Source organism: Malus domestica, chromosome 05, assembly GCF_042453785.1.
Source record: "Malus domestica chromosome 05, GDT2T_hap1".
Lineage (NCBI taxonomy): Eukaryota > Viridiplantae > Streptophyta > Magnoliopsida > Rosales > Rosaceae > Malus > Malus domestica.
In genome coordinates, this window is record NC_091665.1 from 3,352,001 (window position 1) to 3,373,083 (window position 21,083).

The window sequence follows — 21,083 nt, forward strand, 5'->3', positions numbered from 1 at the left end:
TAAAAGCACATCCAAATGAACCCATATTCTTTCCACAAAATAAAAGACTAAATACATCTATAGAAAAGAGATAACTGGAAAAAAAACATAGACCCCTTTGTCAAAAAATTTCCTAAATTTATAATCCACTGTCAATTGACTCCTAAATTTTAAATTCAGCCAATAATTCCCCTCAATTTTTATTTATCTGTAAATTCCCCCGGCTATTTAATTTTTCTACATTTCTTTGCCACGCGCGGAACTGACGTGGTAACCGGAGTGAGATCTTGCCACGTGCAATTGCTTGCGTGGAAATAAAGTTACCCTGTCCCAATTGAACGTTATCATCTTTAAACCACAGACCATCAGCTTTTCCATAGGAAAGCCGCACGATCATACGCCACCACCAGATGTAATGCTGTCACGGTCAGATGTAAAGCTGTCACAAAACTTAGGTCACTGCCGTGTGAATCTTGCTCGTGTTTCTTTATTTAATATTAAATTAAAAAAAATAAAAATACAACTCTACGATGGCCTTCCCCAACTGCCGAAGCAAAAGGGAAGCAAAAGGGAAAACGTCTTATTTCCGGGGACGAATTATAATATTCCTTTCGATTTTCGCGGAAAATAATTTCACTGTCAAATTTTCCCGGGAAAATCCCAAGCACAGGTTCGTATCTAACCCTTGTTCTCATATCCTTTTAAGAAATATTTTCTTTTACTTTTTTCGTCTTCAAGAATTATGACTATTTCTTGTCCCTTTTCAATTCTTTCGCACAGGTTAATAATTTTCTCTGTGATGGAAGTTTTAGGGTTTATCCTTTGATTTTTAGTGACGAATGTGAATTAATTGCTGTTTTTTTTTTAAATTTTTTTATTCTGCTTCGCGAAGTTAGAGGTTTTGGTGATGGAATTAAATTTGTTGCTGAATTTGTCTGGCTGCTAAGAAAATTAAGAAAATTAATTTTTATTAGTAAAATGTGTTACACTTGAGGGGAAATAATATTCAATGGTTGTTATTCGATACTGATTAGTGTACCAATCACCGTGTTTTGTGTTGATTTTATGTGTATTAGAGGTTGCAATGACAGAAATTATGACTTCTATAGTGCTGATAAGGTGCAAGGTTTTTACTTTAGGCTCTGTAATTTTTGTGTAAGCCTTGATGACAACTAGGAACGAGCATTCGGTTGGTTGGATCAGCCTGACCAACCCGAATCCAACCCGCACTTTGGGAAATTTTGGTAAAGGATAAGTGACTTGAGCAAAAGGGTTATATTTGTTTTTAACCCAAACTAAATGTTCGCAGATAGACATGGGTTGAGAAACTCCAACCCGAGCATATCATGCCTTGTGAAGCAATCTATAGACTTTTGCATGTACTGATTTGAACTTATCGCTTCCTGACTTTTATCTTGTTTGGGTTTGCATGATGCTTGTAATGAAGAGTTATGTTGATGCAAGACATTTAAGTGCACCTTTCGCTTTAATCATGGTATAATGTTGGAATTAGTTCATGTATTATACATCTCTGAATATTTCGCCCGAAATATCACGAGTTAATAGATTAGTATTCGTTATGATATTTGTTTCCTCACTGTTAAATAGTAATGCTTGTACTTTTCACGTGAATTAAAATGCTCCATTTCTTGCAGATTCTCGTTTTCCCTGGATGCTTCTTCCTTACATCCTCAAAGGCTAACAAAATTATAAAGCACGCCCAATTGGCTCAAGTTTAACCATATATTTTGAGACTCTAACTCAATGGGATGGAGGGGCATTTTATGTTCTTCCTTTTTCTTTATATCCCTAGTCGAGTCCTCTAGCAGATTAGGAGAAATGTGGTCACTAAACCTTGGTGCTGAATCATCAGCAGCTTTCAGCTGGCCAGTCCTCAGTGCTAGCATTTTCGTACTTGTTGCTCTTCTTCTCTCCATGTACCTTATCTTTGAGCATTTAGCTGCTTATAATCAGCCAGAGGTCTGATCTTTGTATTCCTCCTGAGAAATTTAGATTGCTTCTATGTCTAAAGATAACTTTGATTCATCTTTTCTGACATTTTTTGTTCTTTTCCTTTTATCTATTTTCAGGAGCAGAAGTTTCTGATTGGTCTCATTTTGATGGTTCCTGTCTATGCACTGGAATCGGTATGACTGTACATTCTGCTGTCACTTTCTTCAGTTGTATGCTAGTTTTTTGCAAAATTCTGTAGAAGTATAATTATTTGTATTTTTATAAATCAACCTTTCATTTTAATATATTGAGAACAGCTTGAGTTTTGTTATTTTTTTTTGGGGGGTGGGGGGGGGGGGTGGTGGTGAAGTGCTTTTAGATTACTGAGAATACACATACAGTTCAAGGGTAGTTTAAATAGAAGACATTTTATTACTTTACCCTCCTCAATTAGTTAGCAAATAGTTACTGTTTGTACCATACTTGACCAATCCCGAAACTACCGAGCACCGGCCAACGCTATACTGTCAAGGACCCAGAAGAGTTCCCCTCCGACCAGGAGGCCAATCACTACTTGACACGTGTCAAGATTAGAAGCCAATCAGAGCATAGCACGTGTCGACATCAAGAACCAATCATAACATGACACATGTCAATGTGACAAAGCTACAAGTTTTTCTATAAATAGGGGTCATTCCCCCACAATATTGCCTAATGCCATTTGTGTTAAATCATTCACAAGAACTCACTAAATTGAGAGCTTGATCCTTTGTATTTGTGTAAGCCCTTCACTACTAATAAGAACTCCTCTACTCCGTGGACGTAGCCAATCTGGGTGAACCACGTACATCCTGTGTTTGCTTCTCTGTCTCTATTCATTTACGTACTTATCCTCACTAGTGACCGAAGCAACCAAGCGAAGGTCACAAAACCTGACACTTTCTGTTGTACCAAAGTCTTCGCTGATTTTGTGCATCAACATTTGGCGCCGTCTGTGGGAAACGACACTTATTCCTACTCTCTTCAGCTGTGTCAAGCTGGTTTCTATCATTCGTACACTTTCTTTTGATCAGGCATCCCTCTCCAGCATGGGAAACGAAGGAAGCCACAGCACACAGAATGACACCCCCCTTGCACATAGTGCGAAACAACGAAAGAAGGAAGGAAAACGAGTTCTTCTTCAAGCTAAAGTCGATGAGTTGGAAGCTCAGAACAACAAGATAGCAATGAGGAATGAGGTCCTCCAGGAGCAATATGAGAAGCTCTTCGAGACACTTCACGAAGCTAGGCAAGCTCAGACACGCGAGCTTGTTGCCCCCGTGGAAGTCAACCATCAACTAGGTGCCCTCCAACATGGAGGGTCACATGCATTCGACATAGATATCCCTGATAGGGAACAAATTACCCCTCGATTTGATAATCAACATGAGGCTTCTCTTAACCCAGTTGCTTCGACCCGAACCATGAGAAGCGGAGGGAGACACCTCTTTGCTGAAGGGGCAGAAGGATCGAAAGCCGTCTTTCGCGATTGTCGGGATTTCCTGAAGCAACGTCGACAGAATTCCATCCATATAAGCTCAAAGATCAATGACCCAAGGATTTCTGAGAGACTCGGTCCCCTGCCACGGCCCGAGCCGGCCACCAACTTGGGGAAGGTGCAACAAGTCCTAGAGAGACATGAGGGTACAGGGGACTCAGAGGTGTTCCGACAGACATACCCTGGAAGCCAGTACAGCGAGTCCAGGGAAAAATCACATGCCCTTGATCAAACCTTTCTAATTCCAAGAGGAGATGGAGATTTACGAAAGAAAGCTCCAGTGGCACATAACTCCGCTCAGGACCCCCTTGTCCTACAACTTCTTGAGGAAGTAAACAAGTTGAAGGCTGAACGTCAGGCTGAAATACCTGACTGGAACCAACCCAGGCCTGGCCCTCTTACAAGGAGGAACCTCAACACCCCCCTTCAAGCAAAGACAAAGCAGAAGCTTGGCTTGCAACTTTATACTGGAAAAGAGGACCCGATTGAGCACCTTAACCTCTTTGAGTCCACCATGGCATACCGGATGCACACCGACGAAGAGCGATGTCTTCTCTTCCCCTCCACCTTCTCTGGCGGAGCTCTAAATTGGTATTGTCGTCTTACACCTGAGACGGTAGACTCATTTGAGGAATTGAGGAAACTATTTGTTTCCCAACACATTTTCCAAACCGATCGCTTGCACTCTGCAGATGACCTGTACACTATCCGCCAGAGGCCAGACGAGTCATTACGTATGTATGCTGGCCGCTTCAGCCATGAATACTCCCGGTGTGCCGAGGCAGACGACAAGACTGCCCTCAAAGCCTTCACGGCAAGCCTACGTGATTGTTTCTTTAAATACATGATCAATGCCAATACTTGGAAGACTTACTCTGAGGTGATGGCGCAGGCTTATAACCATGCCTCCGCCGAGGCAAAGACATATCAGGAGAAACCCCCTCACCCAACGCCATGGAGGAAGAACTAGCAATAGCTAAAGTTTGACCGTTGGGAAGATCATCCAATGTTTCTCTAGTACAGGACTCTAACAAAGACCCTGAAGACTCCGACATTGCAGACTCAGACTTAGAGCTAAAGCTAGAAGAGCCCTCATCACTAGAACTTCCAGGCTCTGACATCTACAATAAGAAGAAACAAATTCTATCACTACATGCATGATCAAAACATAAGGAAGTTCCTATATTACCCACATGAAGATGGTGCAAAGCGATGCCGGAACCCTTCTCAATCAGAAAGCAATCCGTCTTCCACAGTCACTACAAAACAAGCAAATGAAGACCGTGTCAAGCGCCAAAAAAAAAAAAAAAAAAAAAAAAAAAAAAAAAACAGCTTCATCCAAAAAGCTTCACCCGAAAAGCTTCACCTCCAAAACTTCACCCAAAAAGCTTCATCCAAAAAGTTTCACCCAAAAAGCTTCACCTAAAAAAGCTTCACCCAAAAAAAAAAACTTCACCTCCAAAAAGCTTCACCCAAACAGCTTCACCTAAAAAAGCTTCACCCACAAAGCTTCACCTAAAAAGCTTCACCCACAAAGCTTCACCCAAAAAGCTTCACCTCCAAAACTTCACCCAAAAAGCTTCATCCAAAAAGTTTCACCCAAAAAGCTTCACCTAAAAAAGCTTCACCCAAAAAAAAAAAAAAAAAAAAAAAACTTCACCTCCAAAAAGCTTCACCCAAACAGCTTCACCTAAAAAAGCTTCACCCACAAAGCTTCACCTAAAAAGCTTCACCCACAAAGCTTCACCCAAAAAACTTCACCCGAAAAGCTTCACTTAAAAAAGCTTCACCTACACAGCTTCACCTAAAAAAGCTTCACCTAGAAAGCTCCCTCTACATACTTTCACCTACAAAGCTTCACCATCAAAGCTTCACCTCGAAAGCTTCATCTACAAAGCTTTATCTACAAAGCTTCACCATCAAAGCTTCACCCAAAAAGCTTCACCTAAAAAAGCTTCACCCAAAAAAAACTTCACCTCCAAAAAGCTTCACCCAAACAGCTTCACCTAAAAAAGCTTCACCCACAAAGCTTCACCTAAAAAGCTTCACCCACAAAGCTTCACCCAAAAAACTTCACCCGAAAAGCTTCACTTAAAAAAGCTTCACCTACAAAGCTTCACCTAAAAAAGCTTCACCTAGAAAGCTTCACCTACATAGCTTCACCCAGAAAGCTTCATCTACAAAGCTTCACCATCAAAGCTTCACCTCCAAAGCTTCACCTACAAAGCTTCAACACAAAACCTTGCTCCAAATAAACAAATTTTGTTCACAAAACCCAAGATGCCCTTGAACTTGTACAAAAACACTTGGGTAAACATAAACATTTTTTGTTTTACACCCACAAGGGCCCAAAATTTTCCTTCTTATTTATTCACTTATATATGTTCCCAAACATATTATAATAGATCCAACAACAAGCCAAAGTCCCAAGTTTCATAATGGACAAAAGTACAAGCAATTCATCAATAATGAAGGTGCTACAAAACTTGGAATCTGCCCCAAAATAGAAATCCAACCCAAGAGACTTTTTCTCTCTCTCCCTCTTCCGCCTCCTTTCATCTATCAAATTTCTGCAACCTCTGCTCTTCTCCAATGGAGCTGAATTTTGGACACCCTATAGTTTTTGAGCATATGAACAACTTTCAAGAAGGAACCATTTCTGTTTGAGCGACGGAAATTAAAGTGTTGAAGCTCCAAACATGACAGTCGGATTCTTGCAGATTTCGAAGCTGCTATGATGTTTCGAAGATCTGGAAATATTTAACCATTAGTTCATTCTGAATTTTTGATATGTTATGAAAGAGACGATGAGGCACAACTTCAATGAAGAAAGCATGCTGATCTGAACAATAGAAAATGGAGTTTCGAAGCTCACAACAAATCTGACGGGTTGACAGAAAAATAATAACCAGTCATTCATCATACCTAAATTTCTTGAGTTATACAGCTCCGAGGGATCTCAAATTTGGATATGTTGTAGTTCACAAGCTGAGGAACAACTTCAATGAAGAAAGTATGTTGATCTGAACAAGAGAAAATGGAGTTTCGAAGCTCACAACAAGTCTGACAGGTTGACAGAAAAATGATGAACAGTCACTCATCATACCTGGATTTCTGGAGTTATACTGCTCCGAGGGACCTCAAATTTGGATATGTTGTAGTTCACAAGTTAAGGAACAACTTCGATGAAGAAAGTATGTTGAGATGAACAAGAAAAAATGGAGTTTAGAAGCTCACAACAAGTCTGACGGGTTAACAGAAAATTGATGAACAGTTACTCATCATACCTGAATTTCTGGAGTTGTACTACTCCGATGGATCTCAAATTTGGAGATGTTGTAGTTCACAAGATAAGGAACAACTTTCATGAAGACGACTTTGCGATCAGAGCTATAGAGAATGGTGTTATCTTGCATCCACTCAGGCTGATTAGTGGAAACGAAAAGCAATTCCACCAAAGAAAAGATGAAAAAGAGAGAAAAGCTACTAATTGCACTTGATCTTGTCTAGTCAATAGCATGCAGCATCAAACACACAAAAGTTGGAAATATTTTTAGACAAGGCATATGCGAATGTGTGACATCGAAACAAGGATTCGTTACTTTGACAAATTAGTAACAAGCGAGACACCTCATTCGGCAACTCTCTTCGCCTGAAGACTTGGGGGACTCCCACCATATGCTACTGCACCTTGATACTCGGCAGTCTCACAACCACTCAGTGACTTGGATTTTTCAAGTCTCCAACCGAGAAGTTTTCCTCACTCGGGAAATTAAGGGAACACTACCTCAAACTACATGCTTCACTCACAAAGCTTCAACAATACAGGTTTCAACAAAAGCAAAAATTCAAAGAACTTTATGAAGAAGGCTTTGGTGTATTTAACACAATATGTTGAAATGAAGCAAAGCTTATTTATTAATATTTTCGATAAGCCACAAATATGTACATATACATGAGTCAAAATAAACAAACAAAAGGGAGCCTTCACAAAGGTTGCTTAGGGGAAGTCTCAGCAGTCGGTAGAGCCCCAGAAAGAGAAAGCACCGGAGGGTGGTTATCCGGAGCCTCAGTACTTGACAAAACCCCAGAAGGAGGAGGCATTGGAGGTTCATCATTTGAAGCTTCATTACCAGGTACAGCCCCAGAGGACGAAGGCAATAAATGCCTTTGGAACAAACCCACAAACCGCTGATGATCAAGTAAAACCTTACCATCAGATTCCTTCATCTGGTCAAGCTTCCTCTTCATGTTTGTAGCATAGTCATGGGCGAGCCGGTGCAACTGCTTATTCTCATGCTTGAGCCCTCTAATCTCCTGTTTGAGACTCATCACTTCAGCAGCCAATGATTCAACTTGGCGGGTTCTAGCAAATAGGCGTTGGGCCATATTAGACACAGAACCTGCACACTGAACACTAAGAGCCAGAGAGTCCTTAACAGCCAACTCATCAGACCGTTTGGAAAGTAGTCTGTTATCTTTGGGAGTGAGAAGGTTCCTGGCCACCACTGCAGCGGTCATATCATTCTTCATCACAGAATCCCCAACGGTAAGAGGACCAGTAGGGGATATGAAGGATGGGCGCCATATGTTGTCTGGAGAAGGCGTGGCTGTCTCTTCCCCTGTTGCAAGTCCCCAACCGAGGAGTTTCCCTCACTCGGGAACTTAGGGGAGCACTGTTTGTACCATACTTGACCAATCCCGAAACTACCGAGCACCGGCCAACGCTATACTGTCAAGGACCCAGAAGAGTTCCCCTCCGACCAGGAGGCCAATCACTACTCGACACGTGTCAAGATTAGAAGCCAATCAGAGCGCAGCACGTGTCGACATCAAGAACCAATCATAACATGACACATGTCAATGTGACAAAGCTACAAGTTTTTCTATAAATAGGGGTCATTCCCCCACAATATTGCCTAATGCCATTTGTGTTAAATCATTCACAAGAACTCACTAAATTGAGAGCTTGATCCTTTGTATTTGTGTAAGCCCTTCACTACTAATAAGAACTCCTCTACTCCGTGGACGTAGCCAATCTGGGTGAACCACGTACATCCTGTGTTTGCTTCTCTGTCTCTATTCATTTACGTACTTATCCTCACTAGTGACCGAAGCAACCAAGCGAAGGTCACAAAACCTGACACTTTCTGTTGTACCAAAGTCTTCGCTGATTTTGTGCATCAACAGTTACAAATTTAGTATGAGAATAACAGTTAATGGAATTCTTTTCAAGTAAATAAGTTTGCCATTTGAGTTATGACATGTTATTAGTATAGATATGGAGCTCAAATGACCTCCGGAATGTGCACCAGATTGAGTATTGGCGGGGTCCTCTTTGGAAGGCTACAACTTCAAATGGATGTATAGGAAGAAGTTATGTTTGCTTGTGTGTTATGAAAGAAAAATGGTAGTATGCCAGATATGTTGATAAGTATAGGGATCCAATTGCAATATATTAGTTACGTAATACCAACTTATTACAAAGACAGACTGTGAAGTCAGATGTATTTCATTTCTTTTGCAAGATTATGTTGTTACCTCACTCTGTAAAAAGTGAGTTCTATTTCTGTTACTTGTTAAAACTGGAGATAATTTGGCAATGTATCTTAGACACAGGAATTGCTTTTTGACAGCAAATCCTAGAGTTATGACAGGCATAATATTTATTCATAATTGGTCCTTTGTCTACAGTTGTAAAGATATTCAATATTTGAAGTCTGCTCTTATTGTTGGAAACTGTATCACAAAAGTAATATATCTACATATAGTTGGTCCTTTCGTTTTTCTTGGCATATGTCTGCTTTTAGTCTTTTGAGGTATCCAGTTTGTACTGCTGCTCTTAATTATTAGTATTTAACATTTTGTGGATTAATTAGTTGTTGTGGGTAATAATGCTTTTGGCTGCAGTTTTTGTCACTGTTGGACTCCAATGCGGCCTTCAATTGCGAAGCAATTCGGGACTGCTATGAGGCTTTTGCACTATATTGTTTTGAGAGATACCTGATAGCGTGCTTAGGTATGTAGCCGAAATGTGAATGTTGAATCCTCTGTGATTATCAAGTACTTACCACACATAGTGACATTAATCAGTATCTTTTTTCCTTAGTACTATTCTTGTGTGTGCAATGCACACATTAATGAAAATTTATATGTTGATAAGTTGTTCCTAAGAAAATAACCAAGTTTGTTGAACATGTTTAATAATGTAAACCTGAAACAATTTGCCTCCTTTTTGTGGACATACATTTTTCTATGTAAAGGTGGCGAGGAGAGGACAATTGAATTTATGGAGAGTCAAAGCGTAGTCGACTCGAGCACACCTCTTTTGAAAGAATCTTATGCTTACGGAGTTGTAGAGCATCCTTTCCCACTGAATTGCCTCATAGGAGACTGGCCTCTTGGCTCCGCATTCTACTATGCTGTTAAAATTGGCATCGTTCAGTATGTATGTACTGATTTTCCTGCTGAATTTTTTTTTTATCATTCCATCTCGCACTTGGTGCGATGGCAAGTGCCTTCGCCCATGAGCGGTAGGTCTCGGGTTCGAGACTTGGGAGCAGCCTCTCCATAAATGGGGGTAAGGCTAGCCGACATTCACCTCTCCCAGACCCTGCGTAAAGCGGGAGCCTTGTGCACTGGGTACGACCTTTATTCTATCTCCTTGAAAGTTTTCAGCCTTATTTGGTCTTCTCATTATTTTTCAGATGATACTGAAATTGATCTGCGCTTTGCTAGCAATGATTCTTGAGTCTTTTGGTGTTTATGGAGAGGGGAAATTTGATGGGAGATATGGGTAAGATATTTGCTTCTGTATCATTTAGGTCTGAAAGCTTTTTTGTCTGACCGCTAGTAGCCAATTATTCATGTCTTCTTAGGTGATAGGTTGAGGCCTTATGTATTGATGCTTGATCCACACATGCACACACTTCCACATAATCACTTTCTTGAGGACAAATGTTTGTGCTTGCATAGGATGACTTACTCGCATCTGTAGTTTTTATTACAAGTTTTTTGTAGTGTTGCACTTGTTTCTGCTGTACTTTCCATATATATTGTTCTGAATTAATTTTGTTTGCTTGCAGCTATCCTTACTTGGCAGTTGTTCTAAATTTTAGTCAGACATGGGCCCTATACTGCCTTGTGCAGTTTTACTCTGTTATTAAAGACAAATTACAACCCATTAAACCCTTGGCAAAGTTTCTGACTTTTAAGTCCATTGTGTTCTTGACATGGTGGCAAGGAATCGCTGTTGCATTTCTTTTCTCTATGGGTGCCTTCAAAGGGTCATTGGCTCAGGAGCTGAAAACTCGGATACAAGACTACATCATATGCATAGAGGTGGGTTATGACTAATAACTAATCATTTAAATGTGCTGTTGAATTGTATTATGTTCGGTGTTGCAGAGCTTGAAGACCTGACATATCTTTAACATTTGACATATTAATGCTTGAATTAAATTGAAAGCTTAAATTGAGTTCCGAAAGGAAGAGACATATTAATGAGTTGGACTAATGTTGTGGATGATTAGAAGAAACCCAGGATCTCATTGGAGATCAAGTTTATTCTAGTTGGCTTGTTCTAAGTTGTTCTATTATAAATCAGACTCGACTTAAATTGTAATCATACCATGTTTTTTAAAGCAAAACAAAGGAAAATCCTCTTCTTGTTAACAGTAGCGTAAGCCACAAAAGTTCTTAAAAGAACTAGAGAAATAAAGGTTATCTTTCATAGTAAGGTATAAAAGAGTCTATTGTAGTTATATTTAAACCCCATATATCTGTGGATAGAACACCTTAAACCCTAATTCATTAGTTTCTATCCTTCATTATAAATTTAATCTCACCAGTCCATGATAACCAAGTAAGAACACAAAAAAAACATTATGCTATTAAAGAAGCAGCTACAAGCTGAGTGTGTTTCACAAGACCGGATAATTGTGTACATTAATTTAGCAATTTTTTTTGGGTACAAATTTTCATTGTCTGGATCATCATTTTCTTATAAGAATTTTGAGTCAGTTTTAAACAGTTTTACTCAGTTGAAATAAAATACTATGGTGACTTGAGCATACTAGGCCTATCCCATTTGTGGCCAAATTTAGCTTGAAGTATGACAAATCATGGTGTTTAGCTTGGAGAGCACATCTTACTTAATTTATTTGCGGATACATGGAAAATGGTATTGTGAAAGGATGACTGTAGAATTTGAATACATCTTGAGATTGATTCGTTGTTTCTGTTAATGGTCTATATAGTTAGGGACATTAGTAACTCAGTAGAGCAATAGACATATTAAGTGATTGATTTTATGTTAGTGGTTGTTATATTTCTCTTATCAGTGTTGCTCTTTTCTTAGGTTTTTCTCTTTATACTTTTTTTCTTTATGTTATTTGATCAAAGGTGCGGGGGTCAACCTTAAAAGGGGAAGAGCAAAATTTCAATTTCATTGGGTAAAAAACTATATTATGTACGGAAGTATCTATTTCAGGAACCTCTTGTTAAATTCGAAGATACTTTAGGAATTCAGTAAATTATCAAGGTTATTTCGAAAAATTACTCTACAACTGGTCAGAATTCTATGCGTATGATAGTTTATGATACATGAGCTGAGCATTCTGAGTAGGTCTCCTTTGTGTACATGTATGATGTAAGTTCTGATTGATGTTCAATGCATAGAAGCTTTTTTCCAAATAAGATCCTGAAGTTCAGTGGGGTTTGATTTCGAACTTGTTAAACAGATGGGTGTTGCTGCTGTAGTCCACCTTTATGTGTTTCCAGCTGTACCTTACAAACGTGGAGAAAGATGTGTTCGTAATGTTGCTGTAATGACTGACTATGCATCTCTGGGAGCACCTCCCGATCCAGAAGAGGTACGTGATTGTGAAAGAACAACCAGAGTGCATTTGGCAGTGGCACGGCACGATGAGAGAGAAAAGCGCCTGAATTTCCCCCAGAGTGTTCGTGATGTGATTTTCGGAAGTGGAGAAATTGTGAGTAGTTAATCCTAATATCTTATGCCTTTTCTCTGTTTCATTTAAAACTCATTTCTTCGAATCAATGGTCACTCTGCTGTTTGTTGTTTCAGATGGTGGATGACATGAAGTATACAGTTTCTCATGTGGTAGAACCAGTTGAAAGAGGGATTGCAAAGATAAACAAAACCTTGCATCAGATATCCGAGAATGTGAAACGCCACGAGGAGCAGAGGAAGAGCATCAAGGACGATAGTTATCTGATCCCCTTGAATTCATGGAATAGAGAGTTTTCCGATGCTCACGACAATCTTGTTGGAGGCAGTGCCAGTGACAGTGGCATAACCAGTGGTAGGAGGCAGCAGTCCCAGTCTAAAGCTTCAACATCTCGGACTAGAGCGTGGAGATGATGCTAACAGCTGTATGTAAGACAAACGCTAGAGTAAAATTGTAAATGCTGTCGTGATTTCGGCGTGATTTTTAGAAGACGTCGATATAGTTGGGCTGGCCAGAAGAGTTGGTGGTTTATGGAGCTAACTCGTCGAAGAGGACGAAAAACATTCATGAATTTGGGCATCAAGAAGGATCGTGTTGATCAATCCGTTGATGAGCCGTGGAAAGTAGAGAATGGTGGAGCACTCGATCGACGTACTGACAGAGCTAATGGCACATTCACTGTATTGAACATATCTCTAAGTCTCGAAACAATTTGAATACAACCTACGAAAATATAATTTTAATTTTGGCAGAAGCCGTTGTGGTATGGGACCTTTTCAGACAAACTGTGTTTTGAAAATGAAATTTGATTAGGCCAGTAGCACTATCTTACATATTTTTGGTCGTACTCTTAGTTGAGCAGTTTTGAAACTCGATTTACATCCCACATTGTGAACTCAGTGATGAAATAGATCCCTTACTGCCAATAATGATGCAACGTATTCAAAGTCGATGGCAATAGAGAGTTCCAGAGATAAAATGAGACTAAAATCGAGTTTCTTGGAGCATTGTCGGAAAAAAAAATTAAAAAAGCTGAAAAAAGAAAAATAATGGGCCTTGTCTTTTCTGAGAGGGGAAAAGAAAACCCTATGGGCCTTGCTTGGGAAAGAAATAGGAAAGAAATGGTAGGGTAGATTTGTCTTTGCACCATACAGAATCAGGGAGCTAGGGTTTTGAGCACACCTCTATAAATAACATTGCAAAAACCCCTCAAAACCCATCGCCTTCGTCCGTCGGTCTCTCTTTCTCTGCGCGATTGCGAGTGAGTCTTTTGTGTTTGTTTAGTATATTTGTGTGTGCGGGGGGCAGTGATGATCACCTGAGGAAGTCATGCACCACTCTGATGATTTGATTTCAATCAATCTGTGCTGATAAATTTCTCATACCCAATTCTGCTGAGCCCCTTCCCTTTTTACTTTATTATTTTGTTTTTATTTTTCAAATTTGCGTGCTTTGTGCATTCTCTGCATCCAGATTTGAAATTCAAGGGCATTGTTTTGAAAAAAATGATATGAATTTGAAGAGAGGGACCAAGTGATGGGATCTTTTGATCCAACCATGATGCGGACCGTACAGCTCTTTTGCTTTTGGGGATACAATTTTGGTGTCTGATGGTTCCTTTCTTTAATCCATATCTTTTTCCTGCTAATATATTTTCTGTTTTGTTGTGCATTTTGTACTTGATTCCTGCTGATTTTTTAATTTCAACTCTTTAATTTCATACCAAAACTTAATCAATTCACTCAAAATTGGCCACAAATTTGCATTTCTTTCGACAATACCCGGAAAATATTTCTTTATCCATTCCCATTTAAACCTTTATACCAAACAAGACCTAAACGAGACCAGAAGGTGGTTAACTAGTGAGGGCAATGCTAGGATGATGGGTTGTCTATCCATGTCATTTGTTAAACGACAAATTCTGATTGTCTCATGTGTCCTCTTTCTAGTAGCTATTGGTTAACAATATGTTGTTAAGTTGTTCAGCAATTTGTTTTTGAACTTGGTGTATATAGGCACTCCAAGTTGCCTAGCTTGAGTCTGCGGTAGTGACAAGCTGATGAAATGTGCAGAGCTGAAGATTGTTGTACAACTTTAGGTGAAGAACTTGAATCAAACGAGGGTGTCAAAATAACGGCGGCGATACAAAGGAATTTTATTGATATGAAAAAAAAAAGTTACACCTAACCTAGTCTAGTCAAGGAAACATAATCCTTTACCCTTCTTGAAATAAAAAAATACAAGAAAAAATTGAGGCATACGACCAAAACCTGCCAAAACAAAACTGAAAAAGGATTAGGTAAAAAAGAAAATACACAGCATGAAGAGGATATAAACATGTAGGTCGCCATGCCCAAGAAATCTAAATGCATAAAAAGAAAAAACTTAATAGGAGGGGCATGCCAAATAAGTGAAGACGAAAGTAGCCTTAAATTGGCTAATTTTTAGCAACCGCATTATTTTCTCGAAATGTATGAGAGCAACGAAAAATCATGTGTTGCAACAGGGAAATACAGTTTCTCCAATGAATTTGGAACAACTAAGGAGGACAAAAGAACCAGAAGCAAAACAAGATATCACACTAGAATATTCATTCAAGAACCAATGCCATTGCAAGGATGATAGCATGAAGCTTCGCATAGAAATAAGTATGATGGCCTAAGCTCAGGGATAAACCACCAAGAAAATAACTTGTAGAATAACAGAAAAACCTCACCACAAGCCGCAGGTCCCAGGTTACCTTTAGCAAGGTCATCCATATTCACTTTGACCCAAGGAAAAAAAGGGGGATGCCAAAGAACATGAACTATAGAAGGAGGCGAGATTCCAAGAGAGAGTAAAAGTTGCTTATCCAAAATACCATGTACATGATCAGGAGTGAAAAATCCAACTTACTTTCAAACTTCACTTTATTACGCATCTTTCAAATAGCCAATAATAAGAAAAACCTTGATGATAGCCAAACAATGCAAAGTTGTGGAGAAACTGCTTTGACTCAAAGGCAAGCCATAAATTCGAGAAGAAACCCGTAAACGGAAGAATAATGCCAAATTGAGTAGCAAACCAAAACTAAGCACGTTATACAAATTCACAAAAAAAAAAAATATATGCTTAATAAATTCAAAACTATTGTAACATAGTTGGCATATTGGAACTAGGGCCGGTTTTAACCCAATACTAATTGGGACTCTATCCACGACTCAAAATTAAAAAGGGCACAAATTTTTTTTTGCACATGTATGGTTATATAAAACAAATTTACTCACATTGCCCCGCGTATTCAACTCTTCACCTTTGGCAGGTATTTAATGTGTCTTCCAAGTTCCAAGCCTTCTGTTCATCTTTGACACTTGGTAAATTATTCTCAACCAAAGACCTTCTAATTGGTCTTTAAACGTCTTCCAAGGACCAAGTTCCAAGGTCCAAGCCCGAAACCTTTTCTTAGTTCTCTGCTTCGTCTTCGTCTCATAGACTCTCATGTTCGTCTAGTCGTCCACCAAGCACCAAGGCCATCTTCAACCGAAAGGTCTAGAGGGCCAGAGGGTCGAAAATAGCTCGAAAATTGTCTCAAATTGAGGGCCAAGCCAGACGGCTGTGGAATCTGAGAGGGCCCCACAAAATCGGAGAGGGTTGGCCACTTCCAGCCAGTCAGACAGCCCTGGGCTGGCCAGATGTTTATTAAATGTGTTGGATTTCCTGTCGGTTATAACCGACAGTAATACATTTATACTAAATAATATGAATGTATTCCTGTCGGTTACAATCGACAGAAATGCTTTGAATTTTTTTTTTACAGTTTTATTATTATTTTTTATTTACAAAATTTTTCTTATAACTTCTATTTTTCATATTTTTTTAAATTCTATTTTTTTCCTATAACTTTTATTTTACAAAATTTCTTTCATAAATTTTTTAAATTCCATTTTTTCCTATAACTTTTATTTCACAAAATTTGACACATCTCGATCCTAGAATCAAGGCATGCTGGCCGTCACGTGAGCGTGATGTAACCATAAGTGCGGTGCGGAAGCAAAGATAAGAGAATTACGAAAGAATACAAACCAACTACTAGCAAGAATAACCAAATAGCATGCTAGAGTGAGTGAAAGTGTGAGTGCACACATAAACAGAGCTTAAGCAATAGTTGCAGTCAAGTATGACTATAATTAAGTTACAACACCCGCAGGTGAGTCCTACATGTAGAAAGTCAGTCAGAACGCCGAAGCGAAACCTCGTGAGCCACCAACTGCTAACTAGAACCTGGAGGGGCGCAAAACAAAATTGAGTGGGTCAGTAAAACAAAGCTTTTCGAAAACCTTTCATTTAAAACATTTCTAACCCCTCGCTGTAAAACCTGTATACTTTCCCAGAAAATAGCATAATAGCATAATACTTTTCATAAATCTCAAATCATCAATCTTTCTTAAAACCAGAAATTATGCCATGTTAAAACTTTCAAAAACAGAATGAATGATGCATCAATGTAACATGTGAAATGATGAATTAACTGGAGACCCTGCAGTTGGTCCTGTACGGTTAATTCTATAGCTCAACATCCAATCCAACCGGAGTCACCTCGGTGACCTGTACGGCACTACACTGCAGATAGGTCGGAACTACCTGAAGTAGTCTGTACGACATGAATGGTGTAATAATACGCTCTAGTGCTTCTCTCATCAATCATCTGTGTACACAATCTAAGGTCACCTATCAGTCGGAACCCTCTCATGGTCTGTACGACATGCACCTACTTGGATCCAAGGTGAGCGTGCGGTGCGAGGTGAATAATATAAGCACTAACATCATGATTGTAGGTTATGAGCTATCAACATAATATACACATCAACAATGCACATGAATAACATGAAACTCACCTGATACTTACCTGTGCGTCCACAACACCAATTCACATATATATATGCATCAATTATCAATTCATATAATTCATATCATTCATATTATGCATGCATGGCATTTGAAAACGTATTTTCATTCAAACTAAATTTCTAGGAAACATATCAATAGTATATAGGTAATAACAGAAAATACTGCCCACTCACTGGTAAGTCGAAGGGTCGTAGCCCCCGTGACGTCCCTGGATGCGCTCGTCCTCGGGATAGGTATCACCTATATGCGAAATAACTATAAAAACATTATTTTAAAGCATATAACCAACAATTCGTAATAACTTCTCATACGGTGCTCAATTTGGGTATATGAATATACCACAGTGACCTACTCGACGTCATGGACGTCGAGGAATTTTTAGAAAAAATTTCTGATGTGGCACGCGCCCCCACGTGCCGTGGGTGACACGGACACATGCGCGCCCACGCGCGTCTTCTTCCTCGCGAGCTCGTAGGACTGAACTTTCCGGTGGCCGGAAAACTGGGCAATTTTCAATTGCCTTGTTCTCCCTCGTTTCTCAACCATTTTCTTTGAATTTTATATCAATTTGAAGCCCTAAACATGTAGTTTCACGCTATACTACTTTAAGGCTCTAAAAATTACGAAATCTCAGCGGAGAAATCCCAAGAAAACTGGCCAAAGTCGAACCCAGTGATCCCGACGTCCAAAACCTTCAAACGAAGCACTCCGAGCTTCCTTGGGACCTTACTAAGCTCACTACAAGCTTAGAATTCCCTGAAAATCGACATATTACGATTGCATGAATAGTGACATAAAATGGAGGTTCGGGTTTCACGTGATTTCGAAGGTTTCACTTTCTAAAACCAACACCAATCGACTCAGGAGGTTGAAAGGATGAAGATTCATACCTTTTTGGCGTCGATCCGTGAAAGTTCGAGGGTTTTGGGCTTCGTCCGTACGTTCGAGGGTGAGAGAGAGACTGAGAAAGTCGTGAGGGAGGAGAGAGAGAGAGCACGGGGGAAGGAGAGAGAGAGAGAGAGCATGGGGGAAGGAGAGAGAGAGAGGGTTGACTGTATGTGTGTTGTGTGGTCCAACTCAAACCATCACCATCCATAAACCAAAGTCTTTTAATCCCTAACCACACAAAACATACAACCCAATTTTAAATCAACTTATATAATTTTCCAAAAGCTTATGGAAAATGTATATTTAGTCCCAAAAATATATGTCACACATACGTACCTTAGCAAACGTCGAGGGCACTCTCGTCCTTTCACATCCTTAATAATAAAAAAAAATCTCGGGACGGGCTGTGACAAAATTTGTTTCATTTTATTTTAAATTCTATTGTTTTCCTATAGCTTCTATTACACAAAATTTGTTTCGTATTTTTTTTTAATTCTATTTTTTTTCCTATAACTTCCTAAGCCATTATACAACATTAAATTAAATTAAATAACATGAAACAACATTAAACAATATGAAACAACATTAAATAACATTAACCAATATAAAAATTATACAACATAAAAAAAACATTTAACAACATGAAAGTTAAACAACATTTAAGTTGTAGTTTTGAAATAATAAATTATGTTTGGCCCTATGGCCCTTTGGCCCTCGGTTGGAGATGGTTTTTTATGACAGGGCTAAAACAAGTCCTCTGGCCCTTTGGCCCTCGGTTAGAGACAGAGACAAATATAGTCATGTACTGTTCATTAAAATATTAATATTTTGGAGGATCTTGGAGGGTCAGAGGGCTAAAACGAGCCCTCTGGCCAACCATTGGTTGGAGATGGCCTAAAGTCCAAGGCGGGCTAGGCAGCCAGACCCAGTTCTGAGTTCACCCTAACTTTGCTCAATTCTTGTCGTTCAATTTTCTCTTTTTTTTTCACCTTAATTTTGCTTTTTTATAAATCAATTTTAATTTTGTATCGAGATTGCAAAAGTAGCAATCTGCAACACCCATGTGTCATGGACTCGTATCAAGACTGCAAAAGTAGCAAACCTGAGTGGCGATGACGAGTAGGTAATTTTAATTTTCACTAGCATATGGGCACACACAAAGTCTGTGAGAAATTTATTTTTATTTTTGTTTTTGAAATAGAAGGAGAGAGGAAGAGAGTGATAGAGAATGTGAGAATGAGAAGTTTTATTGTATTTTATTTTAATTTTTTTAATTAAAAATGTGTTAGGATTACATGTATGTGAGATTTTGAAAAAAAAAACAGCAAAATTTGGTTGTGTGAAATTACATTTATTCCTCATATTTCTTATTCATATTTTGTTTTAATTAGAGGATTAAACTAGTAATTTCATAGAATTTTGATTAACAATGAGTGTTTTATTAATTAGTAGAGATATTATATGTTGAACTTTTGATTGATATGTTGCATATTGCTAAATTTTTAAGGAAAACTAATGAAAAGTGCTTGAAAACTTTGAGTTTTAACGATAAGGATAAAATAAAGGGTAAAGTGAATAGTACCAGATTTGACTTTTTAGTGTAAAAGTATGGTTTTTCGTTAAAATGAACAGTATCGTGAGCTTTTCGTTAAAACTTCCAAATTTTTATGATATATATATATATATAGGGTGAAGTGCCGATTTAGTCCTTGAATTATCACCTTAGTGAAAATTAGGTCCCTGAATTATTTTTTCAGTAAAATAAGTCCCTAAATTCATTAGAAATTGCTAATTTCATCCATACTATTATATTTAAAGCTATTTTATCCAATTTTTTGTCAAATTAAGTCACTTGACACACTTTAGAGTGTAATATCATCATTTTCTCGTCTGTAAGTGCCTAACATTTCATATAGGTTGCAAATTTAATGTCTAATTTACCCTCAAAAGTTAACTTACACTATTTCTTTATGAAAAACTACCAACTTCTCCTCCAAAGTTAACTCCATACACTATTTCTTTATGAAAAACTACCAATCTACCTTCCAATGTGTATCATATGCAAGTAACGTGACTTAAATTGATGAAAAATTGAATATAGTAGCTTCGAATATAACATTAGGGATGTAATTGGCAGATTTTTATAATTCAGGGACTAATTTTTCTGAAAAAATAGTTTAGGGACCTAATTTTCACTAAGGTGATAATTCATGGACTAAAATGGCAGTTTACCCATATATATATATATGTTAAAATGAAATGTTCGTATTTTTGATAATATATAATATATGTCATTCTATAAAGATAAAGTGTGAGCAAAGACGCACTTAAAATATAATTAACATACAAACATTTAATATGAATGCTTGTGGTTTTACATCTTTGACTAGGTGTACGTGGTTGATGCGTGCTGAACACAGCAAATACAAGTCATACATTATCCTGAATGTAAAATATAATATCTAGACGAGCGACAAATTCACTTTGGGATTTTTATATGGTGGAAATATTGAAACATGCATACTGTATATACATTTTTTTCTCCTTGCTTTATTTGATTTAAATGCAAAAAATAAACACGAATGTAATCAAGATTTTAAAAGACGTTAGGCGTTAGTCGGACGACGAGCTGAGGTTTAGCATCTAGCGGTTAGGCAGGCGCCTAAGCGGACTAGGCGGATTTAAGTAAATCTATTATATTTCGTGTAAATAAGTGTCTATTTATACTTAAAATATATATAATTTCATTATGAACTACAAAATAAAATGACATATATATATTAGGAAGTATTGGAACATAATGAAAACATAGGGAACATGCATATAATATGTATTCATTTAAGTATTCAACAAGTCTCTTACAATTT

General features: G+C 38.3%; 1 protein-coding gene, 1 long non-coding RNA gene and 1 other non-coding gene across 3 annotated transcripts; 2 read left to right on the top strand and 1 right to left on the bottom strand.

The window, feature by feature from the left end:
- The first annotated feature begins 357 nt into the window (after positions 1–357).
- Positions 358–13,261, top strand: LOC103425320 (protein LAZ1 homolog 1). The gene is made up of 9 exons (XM_029101849.2): positions 358–649; positions 1,635–1,959; positions 2,070–2,126; positions 9,380–9,488; positions 9,733–9,917; positions 10,177–10,265; positions 10,555–10,810; positions 12,211–12,462; positions 12,558–13,261. Exons 2-9 carry the CDS (start codon positions 1,744–1,746, stop codon positions 12,852–12,854), a joined length of 1,461 nt encoding a protein of 486 aa, XP_028957682.1. The 5' UTR covers positions 358–649; positions 1,635–1,743; the 3' UTR covers positions 12,855–13,261.
- On the bottom strand, positions 6,037–6,523 carry LOC139196334 (uncharacterized). Its single transcript, XR_011581155.1, has 2 exons — positions 6,395–6,523; positions 6,037–6,219 (listed from the first exon to the last, which is right to left on the bottom strand). It is a non-coding gene; the product is annotated as an uncharacterized lncRNA (long non-coding RNA).
- A 482-nt stretch (positions 13,262–13,743) lies between the features above and the next one.
- Positions 13,744–13,843, top strand: LOC114825307 (small nucleolar RNA Z221/R21b). Its single transcript, XR_003773949.1, has one exon. It is a non-coding gene; the product is annotated as a small nucleolar RNA Z221/R21b (small nucleolar RNA).
- Positions 13,844–21,083: the final 7,240 nt, after the last annotated feature.